The sequence below is a fragment of the Mixophyes fleayi genome, chromosome 11, assembly GCF_038048845.1.
Source record: "Mixophyes fleayi isolate aMixFle1 chromosome 11, aMixFle1.hap1, whole genome shotgun sequence".
NCBI classification, from domain to species: domain Eukaryota; kingdom Metazoa; phylum Chordata; class Amphibia; order Anura; family Limnodynastidae; genus Mixophyes; species Mixophyes fleayi.
Genome location: NC_134412.1, coordinates 10,463,857 through 10,489,131, shown reverse-complemented (window position 1 = coordinate 10,489,131; position 25,275 = coordinate 10,463,857). Strand labels below are relative to the sequence as shown.

The 25,275-nt window shown below is 38.9% G+C and overlaps 1 protein-coding gene across 1 annotated transcript; it reads left to right on the top strand.

Annotated features, from left to right (window-relative positions):
* Positions 1–1,287: 1,287 nt before the first annotated feature.
* On the top strand, positions 1,288–25,275 carry LOC142107672 (Schwann cell myelin protein-like). Its single transcript, XM_075191243.1, has 6 exons — positions 1,288–1,427; positions 9,351–9,440; positions 9,520–9,861; positions 19,361–19,651; positions 21,299–21,562; positions 24,971–25,275. Exons 2-6 carry the CDS (start codon positions 9,401–9,403, stop codon positions 25,258–25,260), a joined length of 1,227 nt encoding a protein of 408 aa, XP_075047344.1. The 5' UTR covers positions 1,288–1,427; positions 9,351–9,400; the 3' UTR covers positions 25,261–25,275.

Sequence of the window (25,275 nt, the reverse complement as noted above, 5' to 3'; positions counted from 1 at the left end):
GGTGCAAATCTGGTGCTTTTCTGTGTTTTGCCACTAGAACAAATTCAGGCCCAAAGTGTGCAGATTGTTAATGCAGAAATCAGGGTGTACTCCTAATTAAATTGACCTTTTCTTATTGGATTGCTCAGCTTAGTTGCTGAGTGGTAATACACTGCATTGTGAGGTGAGTGAGCTGACTATCAGCGTGCAAACGATGTATTAATAACTTCCAAGCCTATGTTGTTACATGTTAACAAATGCTTTGCCAATAAATAATTGAAAAATTAAAGTGTTATTAGAGTAACAAAATTAAAAAAGGAAATTATACATAGACACTCATCCACAAGGACATATATTGCCTAAAACAGACTTACCTTCAACAAAATTACACTTTTTATGTATGTCAGAAAATGCATAAAGGGTATATTTTGTTGATTTAATTAATTTGTGAATGTGGCTAAGGAAAGTATCATAAAAAAGTCATTAAATTATCTGTTTTTAATCATATTATTTCTGCAATTTTAACATATATTTACTCCACTATAATAGTTTAATTAGAAACTCCTATCTTTCCCTAAAAAATTTGGTTACAGTTAACAATGAAAAAATGATTTACAGCTAAATAATCATGCAAAATATAGTTGGGCCTCCTGAGGCGAACATTTTAATTTGAGCAAGGAAAGGATTAAATTACTAAGTCTGAAATTACATAATGAAGTAACTTTATAAACCCTTATACCAGGGTTTCCCAACAGTGCAGGTTTTCTGGATCACATGTGACATAATTAGGACCACCTGTGGATCTGTTACAATGTGTCAGTCAGTAATGAATACACCTGTGCTCCAGCAAGGAGATAGGGAAAACCTGCACTGTTAGGGAGCCCTGAGGACTGGGTTTGGGAAACCCTGCCTTATACAAAGGAGTTGTTGCTCATAGCAACCAAACAATTCTAGCTCTCATTTATCTAGTACAGTGTTTCTCAAACCCAGTCCTCAGAGAGCACTAACAGTGCAGGTTTTCCAGGTGACAAGGGCAATAATTAATCCACCTGTGGATCTGTTACAATGTGTTAGTCAGTAATGAATACACCTATGCTCCAGCAAGGAGATATGGAGAACATGTACTGTTAGGGGTCCTGAGCACTGGGTTTAAGAAACACTGATCTAGTACAGTCTTATAAATGGTATCTATAATCTGATTGGCTACAATGGGCAAAACCTCCAATTTTATTTTCTTAGAAGGTTTGATAAATCTATCCCAATATTTTAATTTATTTTTTAATACCCCTAGTTTAATTAATCAGAATTTGCAAAACAGGATGTCACTCATTTACGGAAGTAACAAGGACAATTCACTTCTCCAAAATATACAGGAGAGATGTTGTGCAACTTTAACTTCTGTCTCCTGTTTCTGAAATCTAACGTCCACAAGAAGAGATATGAGACATGTAAGTAATTGTTCAATGTATTTTTATGTTTGAAATGTAAAGAAATGAAACCTATTTACCATATGATACACACTCTGTAACAATGTTGAAGGCAGGTCCTATCATATTGTAATAGTTATAAATGATTATTTAAACTAACAAAAATGTATCAAAGCTCTTGTTATTTATAGACATCTTTCTCTAGTTTTTATGGTATGTTAGAAAGATTTTTCTCAAGTATAAATATAACTGCTTTACAGAAGCTACTTCCAGCTTAGAGCTCATCGTGAGAACTGTTCATTCTAAAGCTTTATACCCACTGTTGTTTGATTTGTGTTTAACAAGAAGGGTTTTAAAAGGCAGCTGAAGGAAAGATGTGTGTTTGTGGAGGGAGTTTAATTTGTATCTGGAAATCAATGGATAACAAGGGGTATGCACTGATTAACACTTACCTATATATCCTGGGCATAGATATCTATGGGCATCTGGCTGTATGTGATACATATGGGACTGTGGTATATGTGATACTGATATGCTGGGCTCAGAGCTGTGTGTGATGTGCATGGAAGTATTTTTGCTATGAAGTCTCTATGCTGAGTGCAATGCTAGATATGAAGGGCATTAGACTGTGATTGGCATGAAGCACGTAAGGTTGGCATTGCGTATATGTGAAGGACATGGAACTGTGATGGGATATGCTGGACACAGTACTGGATAGGGTGAGTATTTGGCTTTGATAGGTAAGAGGCTGCTATTTTTGACATAGGGCTACATGCGGCAGGCATAGGAATATATATAGTGGGCATGAGGCTGTTATTCTTAGTCTAGGGCTAATTATGGTATGTGCCATTAATGGGGCAGTATGTGGTGAGCATAACAATGTCTGTCATTCACAATATTTACCTTTCTGCTATATTGCATACACTAAATAGTATATATTAATAAATATATATTTAATATACATTCTATATTACACTATATTATTATATTTTTACCAACATATTATGCAGTGCTGTATATTAATGGGATCCAGATGCAAATAAATTGAACATAATAATAACATGAAACAGATGGTAAAGATGACCCTGCCCAAGCGAGCTTACCATCTAAGAGGCGTTGCGAACACTTGATATATATACGATAGCAGAATTACAACTGTAGCTGTTGGTCAGGCATTGTGATAGGTTCTGGGTCAAGGCAGTTAATAATCACAGGTACAGCAATAGTTTCTGTTATTGGGTAGTTTGTGATTACAGTCACTGTCCTGGTTCCTGGCTCAATATAGTCATTAATTATAGGTGCAATGCTTGTTCCAAGCGCTGTGCGGTCGGTGATTACAGGTACAATGCTTGTTCCTAGCGCTGTGCGGTCGGTGATTACAGATACAATGCTTGTTTCTAGCGCTGTGCGGTCGGTGATTACAGGTACAATGCTTGTTCCTAGCGCTGTGCGGTCGGTGATTACAGGTACAATGCTTGTTCCTAGCGCTGTGCAGTCGGTGATTACAGGTACAATGCTTGTTCCTAGCGCTGTGCGGTCGGTGATTACAGGTACAATGCTTGTTTCTAGCGCTGTGCGGTTGGTGATTACAGGTACAATGCTTGTTCCTAGCGCTGTGCGGTCGGTGATTACAGGTACAATGCTTGTTCCTAGCGCTGTGCGGTCGGTGATTACAGGTACAATGCTTGTTCCTAGCTCGTTGCGGTCGGTGATTATAGGTACAATGCTTGTTCCTAGGGCTGTGCGGTCGGTGATTACAGGTACAATGCTTGTTCCTAGCGCTGTGCGGTCGGTGATTACAGGTACAATGCTTGTTCCTAGGGCTGTGCGGTCGGTGATTACAGGTACAATGCTTGTTCCTAGCGCTGTGCAGTCGGTGATTATAGGTACAATGCTTGTTCCTAGGGCTGTGCGGTCGGTGATTACAGGTACAATGCTTGTTCCTAGCTCGTTGCGGTCGGTGATTATAGGTACAATGCTTGTTCCTAGGGCTGTGCGGTCGGTGATTACAGGTACAATGCTTGTTCCTAGCGCTGTGCGGTCGGTGATTACAGGTACAATGCTTGTTCCTAGCGCTGTGCAGTCGGTGATTATAGGTACAATGCTTGTTCCTAGGGCTGTGCGGTCGGTGATTACAGGTACAATGCTTGTTCCTAGCGCTGTGCAGTCGGTGATTATAGGTACAATGCTTGTTCCTAGGGCTGTGCGGTCGGTGATTACAGGTACAATGCTTGTTCCTAGCTCGTTGCGGTCGGTGATTACAGGTACAATGCTTGTTCCTAGGGCTGTGCAGTCGGTGATTACAGGTACAATGCTTGTTCCTAGCTCGGCGCAGTCGGTGATTACAGGTACAATGCTTGTTCCTAGGGCTGTGCAGTCGGTGATTATAGGTACAATGCTTGTTCCTAGCGCTGTGCGGTCGGTGATTACAGGTACAATGCTTGTTCCTAGCTCGTTGCGGTCGGTGATTATAGGTACAATGCTTGTTCCTAGGGCTGTGCGGTCGGTGATTACAGGTACAATGCTTGTTCCTAGCGCTGTGCGGTCGGTGATTACAGGTACAATGCTTGTTCCTAGGGCTGTGCGGTCGGTGATTACAGGTACAATGCTTGTTCCTAGCGCTGTGCAGTCGGTGATTATAGGTACAATGCTTGTTCCTAGGGCTGTGCGGTCGGTGATTACAGGTACAATGCTTGTTCCTAGCTCGTTGCGGTCGGTGATTATAGGTACAATGCTTGTTCCTAGGGCTGTGCGGTCGGTGATTACAGGTACAATGCTTGTTCCTAGCGCTGTGCGGTCGGTGATTACAGGTACAATGCTTGTTCCTAGCGCTGTGCAGTCGGTGATTATAGGTACAATGCTTGTTCCTAGGGCTGTGCGGTCGGTGATTACAGGTACAATGCTTGTTCCTAGCGCTGTGCAGTCGGTGATTATAGGTACAATGCTTGTTCCTAGGGCTGTGCGGTCGGTGATTACAGGTACAATGCTTGTTCCTAGCTCGTTGCGGTCGGTGATTACAGGTACAATGCTTGTTCCTAGGGCTGTGCAGTCGGTGATTACAGGTACAATGCTTGTTCCTAGCTCGGCGCAGTCGGTGATTACAGGTACAATGCTTGTTCCTAGGGCTGTGCAGTCGGTGATTATAGGTACAATGCTTGTTCCTAGCGCTGTGCGGTCGGTGATTACAGGTACAATGCTTGTTCCTAGCTCGTTGCGGTCGGTGATTATAGGTACAATGCTTGTTCCTAGGGCTGTGCGGTCGGTGATTACAGGTACAATGCTTGTTCCTAGCGCTGTGCGGTCGGTGATTACAGGTACAATGCTTGTTCCTAGGGCTGTGCGGTCGGTGATTACAGGTACAATGCTTGTTCCTAGCGCTGTGCGGTCGGTGATTATAGGTACAATGCTTGTTCCTAGGGCTGTGCGGTCGGTGATTACAGGTACAATGCTTGTTCCTAGCTCGTTGCGGTCGGTGATTATAGGTACAATGCTTGTTCCTAGGGCTGTGCGGTCGGTGATTACAGGTACAATGCTTGTTCCTAGCGCTGTGCGGTCGGTGATTACAGGTACAATGCTTGTTCCTAGGGCTGTGCAGTCGGTGATTACAGGTACAATGCTTGTTCCTAGCTCGGCGCAGTCGGTGATTACAGGTACAATGCTTGTTCCTAGGGCTGTGCAGTCGGTGATTATAGGTACAATGCTTGTTCCTAGGGCTGTGCGGTCGGTGATTACAGGTACAATGCTTGTTCCTAGCGCTGTGCGGTCGGTGATTACAGGTACAATGCTTGTTCCTAGCGCTGTGCGGTCGGTGATTACAGGTACAATGCTTGTTCCTAGCGCTGTGCGGTCGGTGATTACAGGTACAATGCTTGTTCCTAGCGCTGTGCGGTCGGTGATTACAGGTACAATGCTTGTTCCTAGGGCTGTGCGGTCGGTGATTACAGGTACAATGCTTGTTCCTAGCGCTGTGCGGTCGGTGATTACAGGTACAATGCTTGTTCCTAGCGCTGTGCGGTCGGTGATTACAGGTACAATGCTTGTTCCTAGCGCTGTGCGGTCGGTGATTACAGGTACAATGCTTGTTCCTAGCGCTGTGCGGTCGGTGATTACAGGTACAATGCTTGTTCCTAGCGCTGTGCGGTCGGTGATTACAGGTACAATGCTTGTTCCTAGGGCTGTGCGGTCGGTGATTACAGGTACAATGCTTGTTCCTAGGGCTGTGCGGTCGGTGATTACAGGTACAATGCTTGTTCCTAGCGCTGTGCAGTCGGTGATTACAGGTACAATGCTTGTTCCTAGGGCTGTGCAGTCGGTGATTACAGGTACAATGCTTGTTCCTAGCGCTGTGCGGTCGGTGATTACAGGTACAATGCTTGTTCCTAGGGCTGTGCGGTCGGTGATTACAGGTACAATGCTTGTTCCTAGGGCTGTGCGGTCGGTGATTACAGGTACAATGCTTGTTCCTAGCGCTGTGCGGTCGGTGATTACAGGTACAATGCTTGTTCCTAGCGCTGTGCGGTCGGTGATTACAGGTACAATGCTTGTTCCTAGCGCTGTGCAGTCGGTGATTACAGGTACAATGCTTGTTCCTAGGGCTGTGCAGTCGGTGATTACAGGTACAATGCTTGTTCCTAGCGCTGTGCGGTCGGTGATTACAGGTACAATGCTTGTTCCTAGCGCTGTGCGGTCGGTGATTACAGGTACAATGCTTGTTCCTAGGGCTGTGCAGTCGGTGATTACAGGTACAATGCTTGTTCCTAGCGCTGTGCAGTCGGTGATTACAGGTACAATGCTTGTTCCTAGCGCTGTGCAGTCGGTGATTACAGGTACAATGCTTGTTCCTAGCGCTGTGCAGTCGGTGATTACAGGTACAATGCTTGTTCCTAGCGCTGTGCAGTCGGTGATTACAGGTACAATGCTTGTTCCTAGGGCTGTGCAGTCGGTGATTATAGGTACAATGCTTGTTCCTAGGGCTGTGCAGTCGGTGATTACAGGTACAATGCTTGTTCCTAGCGCTGTGCAGTCGGTGATTACAAGTACAATGCTTGTTCCTAGCGCTGTGCGGTCGGTGATTATAGGTACAATGCTTGTTCCTAGGGCTGTGCAGTCGGTGATTACAGGTACAATGCTTGTTCCTAGCGCTGTGCGGTCGGTGATTACAGATACAATGCTTGTTCCTAGCGCTGTGCGGTCGGTGATTACAGGTACAATGCTTGTTTCTAGCGCTGTGCGGTCGGTGATTACAGGTACAATGCTTGTTCCTAGCGCTGTGCGGTCGGTGATTACAGGTACAATGCTTGTTCCTAGCGCTGTGCGGTCGGTGATTACAGGTACAATGCTTGTTCCTAGCGCTGTGCGGTCGGTGATTACAGGTACAATGCTTGTTCCTAGCGCTGTGCAGTCGGTGATTACAGGTACAATGCTTGTTTCTAGCGCTGTGCGGTCGGTGATTACAGGTACAATGCTTGTTTCTAGCGCTGTGCGGTCGGTGATTATAGGTACAATGCTTGTTCCTAGCGCTGTGCAGTCGGTGATTACAGGTACAATGCTTGTTTCTAGCGCTGTGCGGTCGGTGATTATAGGTACAATGCTTGTTCCTAGCTCGTTGCGGTCGGTGATTACAGATACAATGCTTGTTCCTAGCGCTGTGCGGTTGGTGATTACAGGTACAATGCTTGTTTCTAGCGCTGTGCGGTCGGTGATTACAGGTACAATGCTTGTTCCTAGCGCTGTGCGGTCGGTGATTACAGGTACAATGCTTGTTCCTAGCGCTGTGCGGTCGGTGATTACAGGAACAGCTTTAGATCCTGACTCCAGGGGGTTATGACAATGCTATTTCCTGGATCCAGGCAATTGGTGATTATATGTACAGCTCTAGCACCTGCTGGGTACTACGCTACCTAAATTGCATGCACTGATACATTTTTCAGTTTCCTTTCCAGTAATCCTGGGCAATTATCATGTTTGAATTTCAAGCATGTTATTTGGTTACATCCCTGTCATGCACTCATGTTAAAATGGAAACAGAACGTTTTCATAAAACATATATGTAAATGTTGGTAGCTGTATTATATCTCCATATCCCTTATGGAATGCTTACAGAATGCATCTAACATGGACTTTACCTCACTTCTCTTGCCATGCTCACATTTATCACAATAGTCTGCTTATCATGGTCCTACACATGGGTGTTTAGGGAATCAATATGAGAATGATATAGCATATAATGTATTGGGTAATTTCTAAAGTACTAATCATGACTCGGTGTTATTGCAATCACGCTAAGTGACCATAAATTAACAGGATGTCTGGTCATGTTTTGAAATATCCAGCCGCTCAACATTTTTTTTTTTTTTCTTCTCACTAACGGGTCATACATTTATTTTTCCCCCCTTGTCTTAATTACTATTCTGAACCATGTGGGGACCAAATATCTGAGAGTATAGTTGTACAAAAGTTATTGCTTGCTAATGTCAATCACCATTTCTACCATGTTTCATGATAATTTGCCCATTATGTTTGTCAATGCTACAGATAGTCCCAACTGTCCTAATTTTGTGGAGTGGATCAGGGTGTGAGTAGATCAAGGATAGGGGGTTTGGGAAGATCAGAGAGTGAGATTTGGTGGCATCAGGAGGTGAAATTTATTATATCCTAATTTAGCTAGTGTCTAAATGTTGTTAAGGATTGTCAGAGCACCCACTATTAGACTCTTTATAAAATATTTATGTTTATGAGAACGAGATGGCGAAAGAGAGAGAGAATGTGATTGATCACCCTTACAAATTATTTTACCCAATACAACAAAAAATAATTACTATAAGTAACATCAGCATGTGTAGTAAAAGGATCCCCAATTGTAAAACATTTTTAGCGCTCCGGTTTTTTTTTTAACAATCGGTCCACTCACGCTCCAGTAGAAGGTCTATTGAAAGTATAGGGGGTGTGAGAGTCCGCCGCGTTAAATTCAATTAAATTGTTTTTTAACGCGGCGCTTTAAACAGTCCAATATGCTGTTTTATCTCGCACCTCTTTGGGGTGTGATAAAAATAAAAAAAAACCTCTGAAAACTATTTGAAATCATGTAAAAAAAAAAAAAAAAGAAAAACTATGTTTATCACTAATGCCTAACATGTAAAAGTTGTTTTTCTTGTTAAAAAATGACATTTTTTTTTTTAAAAAAAAATGTAAAATTACTAATTAAATATATTTATGTATGGTTTTTGGAACAAATATGTTTGTACTAATGTGTTTTGACATGGTATAGATGATTCTATAGCAATGAATAGTTAACTAAAAACGGTCGCTATAGCCGTTAAAAACCTGCGAGTGATTTTTTTTTTTTGCAGTCAATTGATTACCCCCCTTAGAGTTCTTTGGCCAACCGATCCTAAAGGTGGTGCTTTAGCCAGCAAGTAGATGCATTAAATAATATAAAATAGTTTTAAATCCACCCACTCTGAAGGTAACACTATAATCCGTGACTAGTTGCCTTTCATTGTTAGAACATTGGCTCAACCCTTTAACTGACTATCAATCAAGTTAGCCAGGCAACAGAATAAGAGAATGTCCTTGTCAGAGGCTCAAGCTGGAATATGGTGGTGTTTGTTAAATGCCCTGACATTCAAAAATGCTTCCACAGGCCAGATACAGACCACACCCAGCAACCTCTTATCAAAGTATAAAATGAGACAATTACAGAGTGCTTGCACTTGAGTTACGCCATGGCCCTCATCACCGTCCCTTTTAGTCAATAAATGAAATCAATTAAGATGATGGGCATTCGTATATGATGTCACTGTGCAATGTCCAGTAGCTTATATTACAAATGTATATTATTGTTTTAAATAAAACAGTGGATGAAAATACAAATCTACCCATTGAATGCAGTGTTGATTGTGCAAATTATTATATTTATTGTGTGTTGTGTTGTTTTTTTTGCAGGAATTTTATCCACAGCCAGGGTTGCAGTTTTAGTCCCTGAATAGCACAGGATGAGTGTTACAAGAATTTTGTTCCTTGTCCTTTTCCAAGGTAAAATGAACATCCATTCCAAAAGAACTATGTAAATATAATGGGATAAATCTAATTGTATGTACTTTGTATCTTACAGGCTTCCAGTCAGGTATTTTGTCTCAGAAATGGGAGTTCCCAACTGAAATAGTAGCTCTGATTGGTTCCTGTGTGGAGATACCCTGCACATATTCACCAGCCAAATCCAGTATAGTATGGTATTTATATGATAGTTTATACTATTATGAGGTTTTTAACAGCAAAACATCCTCATCGGTAAGAAATGACTACATAAGGCGAACCTCACTGGTACCTGGAGGCATCTGCAGTCTGAGGATAGATCCTGTGAGAGAAACAGATAAAGGTCGATATTATCCAGGAAAAGACAGAAGCCAGAATGCATACGACCTGCAAAGTAGGACTATTACTCTTCATGTCACAGGTAAAGATTTTTTTTTACGTAAGCCATAAGAGACAGACTTTATGATGTGTATGACAACTAGCACATAAAGATGGTGTTGCCCATAGCAACCAATCAGATCCAATCTATCATTTTCCTGTGCACCAGCTCTGTCTAATGCTTCTAGAGGTTTAAATAATATTGTTTGCTTTGGATTGCAATATTCCTAAATTGGTTTTAAAACATGTTTTTAAGGCAAAATTATATAACAATATATATACATATTTACTCTAAGTTTTGTATAAAAAGCATCTGGAAAGCCGATTGCTAATGTTAAATCATAGTTCAGAAAAAAGTATAGGATGTCCTTGTTTAATTTTGTTTTTACACATTTATAATATGACATATAAAAGTCTACAGTAAAAACACATTGTCAAACAAACATTCTACTCTACTGAATAAGATGAAAGAAGAATTCCGTCCAAAACATATTTAATTGTAGGTGAAGCTCACTCAATTTAAGTAAAATACAAAGTTTTACATATTTTCAGTTCAATGTCAGCACAATCCAATGGGGCACCCTGATGATTTGAATGGCCCAGAGGTTTGATCCCCTACCCTGTTTTGGTTACGCCTGGGCAGTGTTTCAACAACGCTTGATCTTCCCTCCATGATCTCTTGGAGGGGAGCATCAGAAAGTTGGCAAGTATAGAAAGGGACATCGATAGCACTAGAGTTACTTTGAAATATACTTACCTTTAAAGTACAGCGGATAACAGTGCTGGACAATTTCAGCCTCCTGGGTCTCGCTAATACTGACAGACCATAGTACCAATTTAAGTAGAATTTACTTTACTTCAGTGACCACTACATTTAAAGTAAAGTTCTGGTGTAGTTATCCATTAATTAATTTATTGGACAATATGAACAGACATTTATCAATCACAAAATAAAAGAGCAATACATGTTTGAGGAAAAAATGCCTATTTGTCTTTCTTGCATTAAAGAAAGTTGCCTCTATGCAGACATGTAAATATGATGGGCTTAATTCATTAAGGAGAGTAAGGCAAAAAATTGAGTAAGTTTTCTCCTGGGCAAAACCATGTTACAATGCAAGGCGTGTAAATTAGTTTTTTCATTTTGTACGTAAGATAAATACTGGCTGTTTTTTTTATGTAGCACACAAACACTTGATAGCTTATTTGTACACTGAAATTTAAAGTTGATCTAGGACATGCCTTACACCAACTATAAATCTGCCATCACATTTTAAAATTACCTCCCCTCCAATGCAACATGGTTTTTCCAAGGTGCAAAGTTACAAATTTTTTTGCTTTACTTTTCTTAATGAATCGGGCACGTCATGTCTAATATGTGGTCTTTTACTCCCCCAAAATTGAATCTGATGGTTTTCTGTAACGCCTTTCAAAAATCCTAGAGGTTATGGATTGGTTTTGGATAGAATTTGTTGTAAGCGTAGTACCTTGGGTAGGGTGTTCATTTTGATAACATTAACCATGCCTAGCTATGATGACTTGTTTGACTGTCAGCTATTTAATTTATATATTATTCTAAACTGCCTGAGGACAAACTCTAATTTGTAAAGAGCAGCATGGACATTGGGTAGAATAAGTCATAAATAGCAAATTTGGGAGGGTTGCCATAAAGGAGAATTGCCACAGGAGACTATTAAGCAATTTGGGCTTGTGAGATTCAGTGCAGTGGATTCCAAACTTTTTCAGTTCAAAGCACCCTTAGGGTCTCCAAAATTTTTTCAAGGCACCTCTAAGCCAAAATAACTACCAAGTAGCCCCCCGCCTTGCTTACCACTGGCCCTGGCTGAGGCACCCCTGTGAGATCTCCAAGACACCCCAGGGAGCCTAGGTGCACAATTTGGGAACCACTGATTTAGTGCAACTGATGTTGAATAATATATTTTAAAATTAGAAAGATATCCAAATGGTTGATATTTAACAGTCGGCTTAGGGAGGGAGACCACTGTGTTGGTTTTAGTAGCCAACAGGTCATCAGGTAACTGTGCTAGTATGTGTTCCCTCTTCCCTGTCTAAAGTCTGTTTATAATCAGATTAGCTCTAATTGCTAGGGCCTCTGTGAATTTTGCAAATATTGGAGGTGGTAACAGGCATCCCTGTCTAGTGCCATTTGTTAAGGTGACTGATTCAGAGAGTGACCTGTTTATTGTAATCCTAGTAATTTATCTTTAATGATAGAATTATATGTGAGCTCAAACCTAGGTGATCCAGCAACCTAGTCATGAATTGCCAATCTATTCTGTCAAAAGTTTTTTTTTCAGTCATTATTCAGAAGTATGGCATGAGTCTTGGAGAATGAAACATGGTGGATTTATAATTTTAGTGGTTTTGTCACATGGCTGTTAGTTTGGAGACAAATCCCATTTGTTCATGGTGGATTAAAGCAGTTTCTTTAAGGAAACTGGTTATGAGCTTGATAAATAGTTCAAGTCTATATTATGTACTGAGATGGGTCTGTAGCTTATGCAATGGGTTAGTTCCTTGCCGCCTTTAGATTTGGTAGTGATATGTGTTTCTAATAATCAAAGGGAAAATAATGATTTATATGAGTTCTTGTTGAGAGCCTGAAGTAATAAGGGAACTAGTTTCTCTCTAAAAGTTTTAATAATGTGTCTGGGCAGGCTTTTTTCCATGGAGGGGGGGGGGGGGGGATAAAGATTGCTTTGTCTAGTTCTTTCAAGAAGAATGGTTGATCCAAGCGCTCCTTTATCTCCTCTGAAAAGAAAATGTACTGTGATGAGTCATTAGTCAATTTGTATAGTTTGGAAAAATACATTTCGATAAGACCATTGCATCGTATGAAATAAAAAAAAGTTATGATGCGAACGCTCTGGTTCCAAAGCACAAGAGTTTTATTTGCAATATATATTACAGGGCAAAGTATCCCATATATATACCTACGCAGTCCATGCCGACAACAAGATTCTATAAGAACGGTCTTGTTTCTAAAGCCAGAGGTGAACAATCTATCCATTTTACAGTAATACAAAGTAGTGACATTGAATAGATATACAGACACCGTATTAAGGTCCACATTCATAGGTCGATGGGTCATGACCTCCCAAGAACGCGACGCTCCATTGGCTAATTCCTCTCACTATTGTCTCTTGAAGTTAGGGTCATCTTTCCAAGTGTAGCCAGGTGTACATCCTCAGGCTCCCGCCCATGGACCTATATAAACTAATTTGTTTATGGCATGGTTGGAATTTCGATTTGGTGTATGAAATATTATATTAGTTATGCCTAGTGTTTGCAATGTGCGAATGCCTCATAAATACAACAGGAAGCACTCTAATGCGATTGTGAACAGAATGAGACCACACACTGTGAGTAATATGTTGTAACCATTAAATACCTTCTTTAATGCATAGTATTTTATATAAACTGAAATAAATCTTATTTTTATGCTGTTATTTACTACGATAATTATTCAATTGCGTATTAATCACGTTGCAAACGATAGTAGTCTACAGAAACTGCTCATAACTACCTTGATCCAATTATTAAAACTATGTGAAATGCCATCCCTTCTATTGTGTGTTGGTATTTACATTATTGTCCTTAATTGTACGAATGTAGACAAAGGACTCTTTATTCCCAAAGGGCTTTTGCCAAGAGTCTATTTGGTTGTCGTCCCACTGGAAAAATGTATTCCTATATCTGCAAAATTCAAGTTTAGTCCTGTCATTCCATAGTTTCTTTAGGAGTTCTGCTTTAGGCTAGCTGCAATAGGTATACATAGGGAGAGAAAATTTATGGCTTGTTCATGTAGTGAAACACAGTATTACCAGACCCCATAGCAAAATTTGTAGGCAGGCCCATTGTACCAATACTCCCCCCTAAGTCCCCCACTCTACTTTGCTGGGCATGCATGGGGCTGGTGCATGTGCCTTTCCTGTGCATCCAGGCGCATGTTCAGAAGAGTAGAGTGGGGGCCTGGGGGCGGGTGGACCTGAAAGCCCCTTCACTTAAAAGCCATAGCAACCACCCACTGCATTGACACTATTTCCATCACTGGGTTATTTCCATTTCTTTCTGACACATTTCCTTTTAACAATTCTTTTATGAGCCTCCCATATGATAAGTCAAGGTTTTGAGTGAATTAATCGAGAAGATGTATTTGTTTGATGCTTCAATTTTAGATTTACAGTGGCAGCCCTAGGAGCTCATTTAACCAAAAGCCATTGCTTGACGGTGATTAGTTCTAGGGAGACTGAGAGGTACTGGACTGATAGGTGATCTGACCATATTTTCTGCCCAATTTAAAATTAAATTGGGTACCTATGACTGATAAACAAATAGTGTAGTCTAGAATGAATTGCTATGGGTGTAATAAAAAGGTTTATATTGTAGGAGTCTCCAAGAGTTGGAAAGGCATCAACTCAATTTAGGTTGTCTTTTGCAGTCAAACTACCATCCACTAGGGCTTTCAATTGTTCCAGCATCTTGGCAAGGAACACCATCTGACCCTGGTTGGGAGTATATAACTGGGTAAATGTGAGCAGCTGGTTAAATATCTTATCGTTAATATCTTTTACCAAGATGCCTCTCCTATCCTCAGTAATAAGTAGCAGGCATTTCAAAAATAAAATTGCTATTCAATTGATTTCCGTTCTGGATTATTTCTATAAAAGGCATTTAGGTTGTGGTGGTTGCGCAGTGTGGGGGACTTATTTTGCTTAAAGTGGGTCTCATGAATAAAAGCTATATTTAATCTAAGGGGTTTCCAATACTTAGGACCATTTTTCATGGATATTTAATCCTTTTAATGCACTATGGATAGTATCCATTAGCACTGCTCTTTACTGCCATGGGATTGAAAAAAATAATGTGAAGTATTGAATCGGGGGTTAATGCCAGATGAGTTATTTTGTATAATTGTAGGATGGGGTAAGAGAAGAGATCAGAAGGTAGGAAGAGGGTGAGTGAGAGAGGGTTAAAAATAACAAACATGAGTGAAATAAATAATCCTTTTATGGGTCATAGTGTCAAATAATTTAGTCATTATCACAATGCATGACTAAGACCTGAAGGACCTCTCGATGTTCACTATGCATGTTATGTAAACATCAACTTAATGGTTGTGTTTGGTAAATTGGAGCATGGTAGTATGCTGTATTTCAGCTTAGTCCCTTAGCAGGCCATGTAGTAAGGTATTACATTATCTTACGGATTCATTGTGCCAGGATAGTTTTTGGCAAATGTGGACCTTGTGACCATTGATGTCAACAGCATCTAGGAAATTTGGGTTTCTTTAAGATTTCTTTTCTGACAGTATGATAATGTAGCCTACATAGACAATGCATCACATGGGTTTTCTGTCTCTTGGTCACTTGGATTAAGGGCTCTGTGGTCTATCGAAGAGTGATGTAGAGTCTGTGTCTTGTTCCAGTTTTCATTAAATATTTTTGTTAGACTGTCTCTTATGTCGCATAGGGGGCTAATGTCTGAAATACCCCTTACCTGAAAATTGTTACAATTCCAAGTTGTCCAGTTGTCTTTGCACTGTCTTTACATTGAAGGATTTTTGGCTTGTGGTTTCTTATACAATTTGGAGTAAAATCTCCTCTTGATTTTTTTCAAGGGTTGTGACCCTAGCCTCCACATAATATCGATCTTCTTCTAATGCAGAGACCTCAACTCTGATTATGTCTTGAATTCAGATCCAGAGCAAGAAAATCTTGTTTTATGAGGAGGGATTTAAGGTAGCTTACTATATGCCCAAGAAAAACCATGCCAACAGACATCGGGATGCTTCCAATGATAATTTCTCCTATATTGTTTGTTGGTTTTGGGGTGCAATGGGTTGTAAGGACCCAGAAGAGGGAAACATAGAGATTTTCAGGAATTGACACATGTTTGACTGTGGGAATTGCTCTTCCTGTGTCTCTTCTTTGTAAACCCTTTCTGTCCCTCCCCGTTGAGAGTGTTGATATCAATCTTGCCATGTTTTCATAAAGATCTGTTGTCAGACATGCCCCCCATTGCATATTATTTTGCTACCAGTGTGGGCAGGTGAAAAACATTGCAGGATTAATAATTAGTGTTCATTGAATTTCAATGTGGTAAGTTAAGAAGTAGGCAGTCGAGAGTTGAATGACTGCTGACCTGTATGTGGAAGAAACGAGTTTGCTAAGTGCCTACAAGTTGACATAGACTATTGAACTATAGTGACAAACCTGTAGAATCTATTTAGGTACAGTCCTTAATAATGAAGGGAAGTATGTTTTAGGATTTAAATAACAAAACAAATAATGTAAACGTGCTCCTAGGTATGCTGCCAAGTGCTTGTAGCTAAGACCTCACTAATATCTTGACAATAGAAAATGGAAACACAACACACGTACTTTGGCTCTTACCAATCAGAGAAATATAGAAATTTGCATTAGTTACCAGCTATAAAAAAATACAAAAGAAGGCTCCAAATGTCACCTATGACACCCAAATTATGGCTTCATCCCCCTTAAACTGTACAACATAATCTTCCTCAATGACCAATCACCGTATGGAGAAAAGGGGGAAAAACAAAAAGAAAACACATCTATTGTATTATGTAATGTCGCATTCAACCAATATTTGGGACCACAAATATACAATAATAATAATAAAATATAGTTTGTGGGATGTGAAGACATAATTGCAGATGAAACAAATTCACCATGTAATGAGGGAACCACACCCCCTTTTATATTATGCTTACTCAGAGAAGCATTGAAAGAATAGCTTTGGAACCTCCCACAGTTTTTCTCAATAGGATTCTCCATTCAAGACTGTGCTCCAGTTTCAGGACATATGGTAAAAGGAAATAAAAGGCAAATCTTGCAAAATAACGTTTATTAGTCAAAATATGAATATAAAGTATAAAACATTAAATGAATAAGAACAAAGATCTAGAAATAGAAAGGTCACATATTTAAAGAGCAGGCAGATTTCCCTACCATACGTACAGATAGAATGGGCACTTAGAAGAATCTAACCCGGAACTTACTACATCTGTTTCATTGTGATCGAAAATCCTGGTGGTCTGGGAAACTGCTGCTTGACAACATGTTTCGACTTGTGTAATAAGTCTTTATCAAAGCATGAAGTTAGATCTGTGTCGTATCGGTCTTCTAAACTAATGCATTGCCAATCGGAACATATGTTGCCATGGTAGTGCTAAATAGAACTTTCTATTACTACTTCACCTATTGCTTTATTTTCTGTTTGATTGGTAAACGATTGAGTTTCTGAATAGATTAGGCCTCAAGTAAGAATAGTTGTGACTAAAATATCTCAAGTCTGCAGAGCTCAGAAATAAGGTCCCTGTAGTTAGAAGCCTGGGCTGTGACTTTCTGTTGTTGGCACATATACAGATGCCCTTGTGAGAATTTATTTTAAGCAAATCTGAATGTTTGATGAGCTCTCAGCCTGCCCACATTGTATTGGATGCCACTTCTTTGTTCATCTATGTGGCTGAATAACAATGAAGCCGCATAGTTGGCAATGGAACACAATGAATATGAGGTGGGTTTTAAAGTAGCTATCTGTTTTTGACCACTTGAGCTTGCTGGTTGACCCATTATCGACAACACTGGCCCCAGTGTTGTCTAAGCCACAAGTGATTGGAGACCTCACTTTTCGACCAGAGTCTGCTGCAAGTGAGCTTCAGGTTGACGGGAGCAGATTGTGTTAGAGCCGCTTCAGAAGGGTTAAGCAAATAAAGCTGCCAAAACTTCAGGAGCACCTCCACTAAGCTGTCTCTGTTGGATGCCATGGCATGGGCTGGATCTGTGAACACCAATGCATTTTTATATTTTTTGCTGCGGACAATGCTAACAAAATCACGTGAATTATTATTTTTTCATCGCCTGCAAGAACAATGGAGAAATCTCCAAGTGGCACAGACTCAAAATGAGATCATGGCACTCTTTACTAAAGCTGTCATCCTCAAAACTAAACACCAGTTCTGGAAATCCAACTTTGCTTTCCAGAACTGGTAACTGTTCACTGCTTTGTAATTGAATGCTCACAATGGCCGCATGTAGTGCATCAACAGATGATGGTGCTAGCTGGCTTGATCTGCTCCACTGTGATGCAGGAATTTAGGTGGCCTCTATGTCTTCTCCTCATTCCTACAAAAAACATTTATATAAAAATATATAAATGAACTCTGAAATACTATCTAAATAGAAACCAACAAAAGGAGACTAAGAAATTAAAAATTAAACTTGCTAAAATGACGCAAAAAAATCTATACTACAAAACTTAATGGCACTCAAAATAAACACAAAAAAACCCTCAATAATAGCTTCCAAAAACTGTTTCTTAACTCTAGCTCGTATGAGGGATATTCAGATTTGGGATCTTTGTAATTGGCACAATTCCCCATTTTGCTGCTAGAAAAATGCTACAGCGTTTTACAGGAGGATTCATACATACCTCATTATGATCACAAAATATATACTGATTTGATTTTATTTCTATGTATTTCATGTTTTTCTGTTTTTTGTTTTTTTTTAATCAACATTTCTAGCATCAAAACATGCAAAGTATTTTTGTATGTTATATTTCTGTGTGACACCTTGACTGTGCTAAGATGCATTTATTATATTATTCCTTAAATAATTAATGAGTAATAGGACATCTAGGCTGTCTTTATTTTATTTTCCACATTGAACTTTTGTTCAGTTGTTATTTGTTGTTGTTATGTGGGGTTTTTTTTGTGCATAACTGTATGAAATGCTAGCTTAATGGTCCAAAATGTGTCTCTTTGAAAGTATGTCCAGCACCTCTCAGACAGTCCTAAGGCAATGTGGTCACCAACTAAAGTGGAAACATGCAATCTCCATCCCCTGAAGTGTTTTACAATACCTTGCCTTGCAACACATTAAACCTAATTTTTCCATTTGGGTGCAGAATCGGGTGCTTTACTGTGCCTAGGCCCTAGTCAAACTCCCAGTTATGTCCAGCTCCTCTCACTAGAAGGGTCAACTTTCTACACTCCTACAGTTCTTATCTTGGAGCACTAAGTTATGCTCTTGCCTGTTAAAAAGAGAGCAACCAAGAAAATAATGACTTCACAGGTAGAAAGAAATGTTTGTCTATAAAAGTGCAGTTCTTTTTGTGCAAGTGTCTTCATATCTGCATGCCCAGATTCAAGTGAATGCAAAGTTTAATTGATCACACAAAGCGTGTTGTGAATACAGTAAACAACTAAAACTCTGTCCCAATAATCCTATTACCGTTCAGCTAGAGCCACTGCGTTGAATCTTTCCTGCTACAAAGGGAGCTGAGCAGAACCGAAAGTGAACAGCAAAGATTCCAGCTATATGTGAGAGCTAGTATACTGCTAAATACAGAAAATGGTGGGTCCCTGGACCCCCACCAAAGTACTATTGGTGGTAATTGAAGGAATTATGAACAAGGGTTATCTATTGCCAAAAAACCTTTAAGTAGTAGAAATAGAAGTAGAACATTTAATATGTAAAAATTTTACGTAATTTCAGATACCCAAAGACAGCCAACACTTATCGGGTCTGGAAATATGATGGCAGGAAAAGTCAGCATTATCCAGTGCTATGCAGATCATACATGTGCCACCAGTCCCCCTTCTCTAGAATGGAACAAACCTGGTCAGACCAAGAGACTATTAATACAATTATCTGGAGGGAATTGGAGAGAAATATCACAACTTACTTATATCCCTTCATATGCGGACGATAAGACTCCCCTTCGATGCACAGCTACCTATCCCAACAGTCTAAGATCCCAGCAGGAAGCGCCATTGAACATCAACTGTATGTATTATGGAAGATTTAAGACATTTTGACATTTTAAACATGATATTGCAAAATGAAGATGTTCTAATGACTGATGATGTTATGCATCAGATATTTTTCTGATTATTGAAATGTATACCAGTGTTTTAGAATGTACTTGCTTTATTCGCATTATTTTTTTCTGTAGTGTTAAGATGTCAAAGATGTAATTAACTCATCATTAAATCACTAAATTTCACAGATATTGAGGCCACTGTCGACATGAACTATGAATAATAACATAACATGAAGCAAACCTTGTCATTTATATTTGGTTCCTCAACCAAATTGGCCTGCCTATAGATAGATAAATATTTCATGTGTGCGTATAGACTTTAAATTGCACTTCTGACAGATTGCCTTTCAAAGCTATTACCGCTTTAAATTATCAGATATCAGCGATATCGCTATGTGATACATTTACCCCAAGATGTGCAGATATCCGTTTAAATCTTATTGCCTCTCCGGAATTGGATGCATTTAATTATCATGTTCTTATCTTGTTAGTGATACTTTGTTTAGTAACTGAAGCACAGATCCGTGAAACAATAGGAGAATTGAAACAAGATGGTGTCTGCCAGTGGTAAATGTATGCGCAAAGACTGTTTATAAACCCCACTACTCTGTTCACACTTTGATCAGTGACAAAAGGCGGAATGTTTCCCCTTTTCCCTGAAGATGAGGGCGATGTATTAGCAAAAACTACCTGACCTCACAAATTTGGGATATTCTCAGTCATCAATATCTCCATATGGTTTCTTTTTCTATGTAAACAGAATTCCACCAATCACAGAATATTATTATTCAGCCATTCTAATGGTTATTAATCATTATTAATTAATGAACAGCTGAACCACAGCAAAAAAAAAAAAAAGTGAGAATTTATATTACATTTATTAAAAACAAAACAAAAAACTTCTGTCTTAGTAGTATGGGATTTTTTCAAATCAATAACAGATGCATTAGATACATATTAAAAGCACAATTGCACTGTGATTTGACTTGATTCTTCACAGGGCGTACATTACTCTAAAGATTTTGGGTGAGTTTGGACTATTCAGAAACTGAATTTGGTAAAATGTCAGAATTGGCTGAATCAATTCACCCATCTGGTCTTCCCATACCTTACAAAAACATGAGGGCTATTTTTCAATTATATCCCAGATATAAGGCCCCATTTAAAAGAGCACAACTTACATAGTGCATCTCCATATGTGTTGTTATGGCTTCTGTGAGTAATCTGTTCATATACAGGTACATGTTCCACTAATACAATCTTAGTCCATGTGTACATGTGATAACTGCCTTATGAAGGTGGGATTCCAGAGTATACCTGTCAACTTTCCAGATTGGAACAAATACACCACAACTCTGATCACCCCAAACCACATTCCATGTCCACCCAAGTCAAAGCTCATTTTGGGCAAACCATTCTCCTTTCACGAGAAGCCACACTTATTTCAATCATGGAAAATAGACATGTTGGCGGTGCATATTTTGCTCAAGTGAGAAGGTCTAAGGTTGTCCCTGTCATGATAATTTTTTTGTTGCACTTATTATAGCACTGTTTGTTTCTTAAATTCACTGTAAAAAAAAACAAAAAAAAAAAACCTTTTCTTTCCACAGTCTCACCCAAAAATGTGATTGTCACCCTCAGAGGAAACAATAAGCTAATAGAGGGAAGTGATGTGACTTTATCATGCAAGAGTCTCTCTAATCCACCCATACATACATATGAATGGTACAAAGGGAAGAATAAAATAAGATTGCGAAACCCATGGCCAGAGATTATAGTTAGGAACTTGACCAGAGACATTGAACCCTATTCCTGTGCTGCAGTAAACAATGAGGGCAGAGGAGAATCGGCACTAACAGAGATACCTGTGCAATGTACGTATACAAAATCAACGTTTACAGATATTCAGTATATAAGCAGTGATTTTGATGTGCTTGGGCTTTTTTTTTTTTTTAACCTAATAGGCATCTTTTGTTTGCTATATTATTTGAATTTACTATATAGCTATGCATTTTTTAAGACTATTTTAAATATGCAACAAACAATAAAATATACAGTAAACATAGAGATGTTCACAGACCCCCATGTTTTGATTTTGGTTTTGGATCTGTATTAAGTTCGTGTTTTGGTCTTGGTAAAACCGTCCTCGAGTGTTTTGGTTTTAGATCTGTATTTTTTAGAAAAATGCTAAAATCACGTAGTTTTGCTCTTCTTTTTTTTTTGTTTGTTCCAACATTAATATTAACCTCAATAACACTAATTTCCAGTCATTTCCAGTCAATTTTGACCACCTCACAGGTCACAATATTATTTTCATTCATATTCAGACAAGGTTAGCAGCGAGCAGACTTGATGCTAAGCGATAGAGCAACAAACACCCAAAGTGGCAAAGTGGTGCAAGATGGAATTGTCCTTGGGCCCTCCCACCTAGCCTAATGTTGGATCTTAAATAACCAAGCCCTTCAGCGACAAGGAGTGCAACTTTTGTGGCTGAAGTTCTTGGTTTGTTTTGGCCCCCCACAGAACAAACTAGCAATGGTCTTAAGGCAGCTAAGCTAACAGTGCTGTCAATGAACTCTATAGTGGCAAGATGTTGTCATCATCTTCAGCCTCATCCTCATCAGTATGTACATCATCCTCACACAATATTATTTCATCCCCGCAGGAATCCACCACTACAGAAGTCTCTGTAACATGTAAAAAAAACAAAAATATAAAAAAGCTTTTACCTTTTGTAAAGAAAAAACACATCTCTAATATAGGTGAAACTTTACTGTAGAAAAAAATAAAGTTGCCAACATGCCATTATAACCAAAGCATTAATAAGCATTCCAGCAACAGCTATCTTTCTTCTCTCAGCTAGATCCCAACATCTGCAATCTACACTGTCATCATCCTCACCCTCATCAGTGTGTACATCAACCTCACACAATACTAATTCATCCTAACTGATAAATCTGCTCCCATGTGTTTGATTTGTGTGTTTTATCTGCCATACCCTTACATTGTGTGTAAGGCTGGTCATTTATCTGTTGTGTTATACAGTCCCGTCGAATCACAAACAGCAACACTTAAAAATTGCAAGACAAACACAGCCAATTACCCACTGACATAGACATGTTGTTCATATCATACTCTATTCACGCACAATCATCCAAGCATACTGCTCGCAAACATCCAATCGCCAGACAATATTTTTAGAACAGGACAAATCAAAAACAGACAGAGAAGGACCACTACACCTAACTCATGTATGAATACAAAAAAAGAAAATCTGAAAATTCAGAAGAGGAAACAGAGATGGGTCAAAATAAAAAAATCCTTGAAGGCTTAAAATCCAAAGACCACAAATCACACAGTCAGTCTTCGCCATATTATCCAAAACGCACACCAACTAAGCCTACTTAGACTTAGATTCACACTTACAGAATGCACATCAAGTTTTGATGCATACAAAAGCAAATTCTATAGGAAGCTAACACTCAAAAGATACTTTGGAAAAATAGCCTTAGAAAGACAATTTTGCAAATTAACCACAACCAACCAGAGACATAACACAAACCCACCACACCTAACTCTAATTTTAAATTTTACCTGACACATAAAGGAATCATAATAGCACTGTTAGAAAAAAACTTGTACATGTGTTCTAAGCCTTGTTTTAACAACAGAAAAACATGACATCTCGCCCAAATCTGACTTAACCACGAAAACCCAAAATAGATACATTAGTAGTAATAATTAAATGAGCAGGCTAAGAAGGAGAAATTGTTATTTCTAGCACACCCAAATAGATAGAGGAAGCACATAGACTCCTGTCTGACACTACACATACAAAAAAACTTATGCATGAGCCAACTAACACATTTATCTCTAAATTAGAAAAAATACTGGAAGAAGGCACACCTGCCAACATTCTTGAACAAAAATAATTCCAGCCCTTCAAACCAAGAAACCAAAAATGCCAACATTCGACTTCTCAAAAACACACACAAACCCATCATCAACCCTCCTGGACAACCTACTGAATCAGACTAGAGACTATAACACAAAAATGAGCACATTTCATTGACACGTGCCTACAATCATACCTCAGGGAAAAAAAATAATAATTTAGAGACACAAGACACATACTCAACATCCTCAAAGACCACACATTAAAAGATATATATATATATATATATATATATATATATATATATATATATATATATATATATATATATATATATATATATATTTTTATATATATAGTGCACAATAGATGTAAGCTGACTATACACAAGCATTCCACACCACAATAGAATAATATAAGAGGATGCAGACATTAACAGAAATCAGATAGGCTTCATCATGAAAAGCATTAAATAGACACATAACTATTTCACATTTTAAGATGCACATTACCTTTTAACACAAATTACAATTACGGTAGCCAAATTCATGCAAGCCTTTCTGTGAACACATAACTCAGAAATACAACACATGAAACCTTGGAACATACTCTATACCTGTACCACCACAAAACTTTAACTGGTGCCAAATTTTGCTGCAATTTTGCATAACTATTTATTTCGGCTTCAATTTGTCTGTGTGTGTGTTAGGGGATTTAGACTGTAAGCCCCAATGGGGCAGGGACTGATGTGAGTGAGTTCTCTGCACAGCGCTGTGGAATTAGTGGAGATATATATATATATATATATATATATATATATATATATATATATATATATATATATATATATATATATATTATAGTAATAATAATCCCTGCTGCAAAGTTTTCTCTCCAATCGACTGACGCAATGCAGTAAGAAGAGAACTGCGTAGAGCACAAATAAACTTTACTGCTTAGTGTCTTCTATATTAGGTTTTTCCCTAGTGGCATGACAAAAGATGTGGGTATTCTGTCATCTAACACAATGCACACCAAAGGCAATGACTAGACTTCACAAAAGACATATAAAAAAGAGAAATAAAGTAGGAGAAAGGGCTAAATATCTAATTCACTATGGCTTATAAGCAAGACCCACTGTATATCCATTATTGTTCATAGTTAATTAAGACCTCATTTAACAGCACAACACTAATCTCCAATGTGTAATTCGTTTTAATGTTTAAGTCTCAATACTTTTTTCTAATCTTGCATTATGTTTTCAGTTCACGAACTGAGTTTTGCATTGTTGTTAATTTACATAAAATAAATACAGCATTGGATATAGTAAGCATTGGGGCTTTGCTCATAATTCTTTGATGTACTATAATATTAATCTGTTCTATAGATGCTCCTACTGGAGTTCTCATTATTGAATCTCAGGCAGAAGATGGACCCACTGTGCTGACGTGTTATTATATGAGCAGCAGACCTAACGTCACTCACTACAGCTGGTTGAAGGACAATTCTTTGTTACCAAATGAAACAAGACAGACCCTGATGATGGACAAAAGTGAAGAGCATTATGGAAGCTACACTTGTGTCGCACACAACAGTGTTGGAACTTCCTTCTCTCAAGCGGTCAACATTGCAGGTCAGTATCTAGTGATCCAGGCTCATACTGAGAGTTTCTGTTGACCTCATTCACCATAT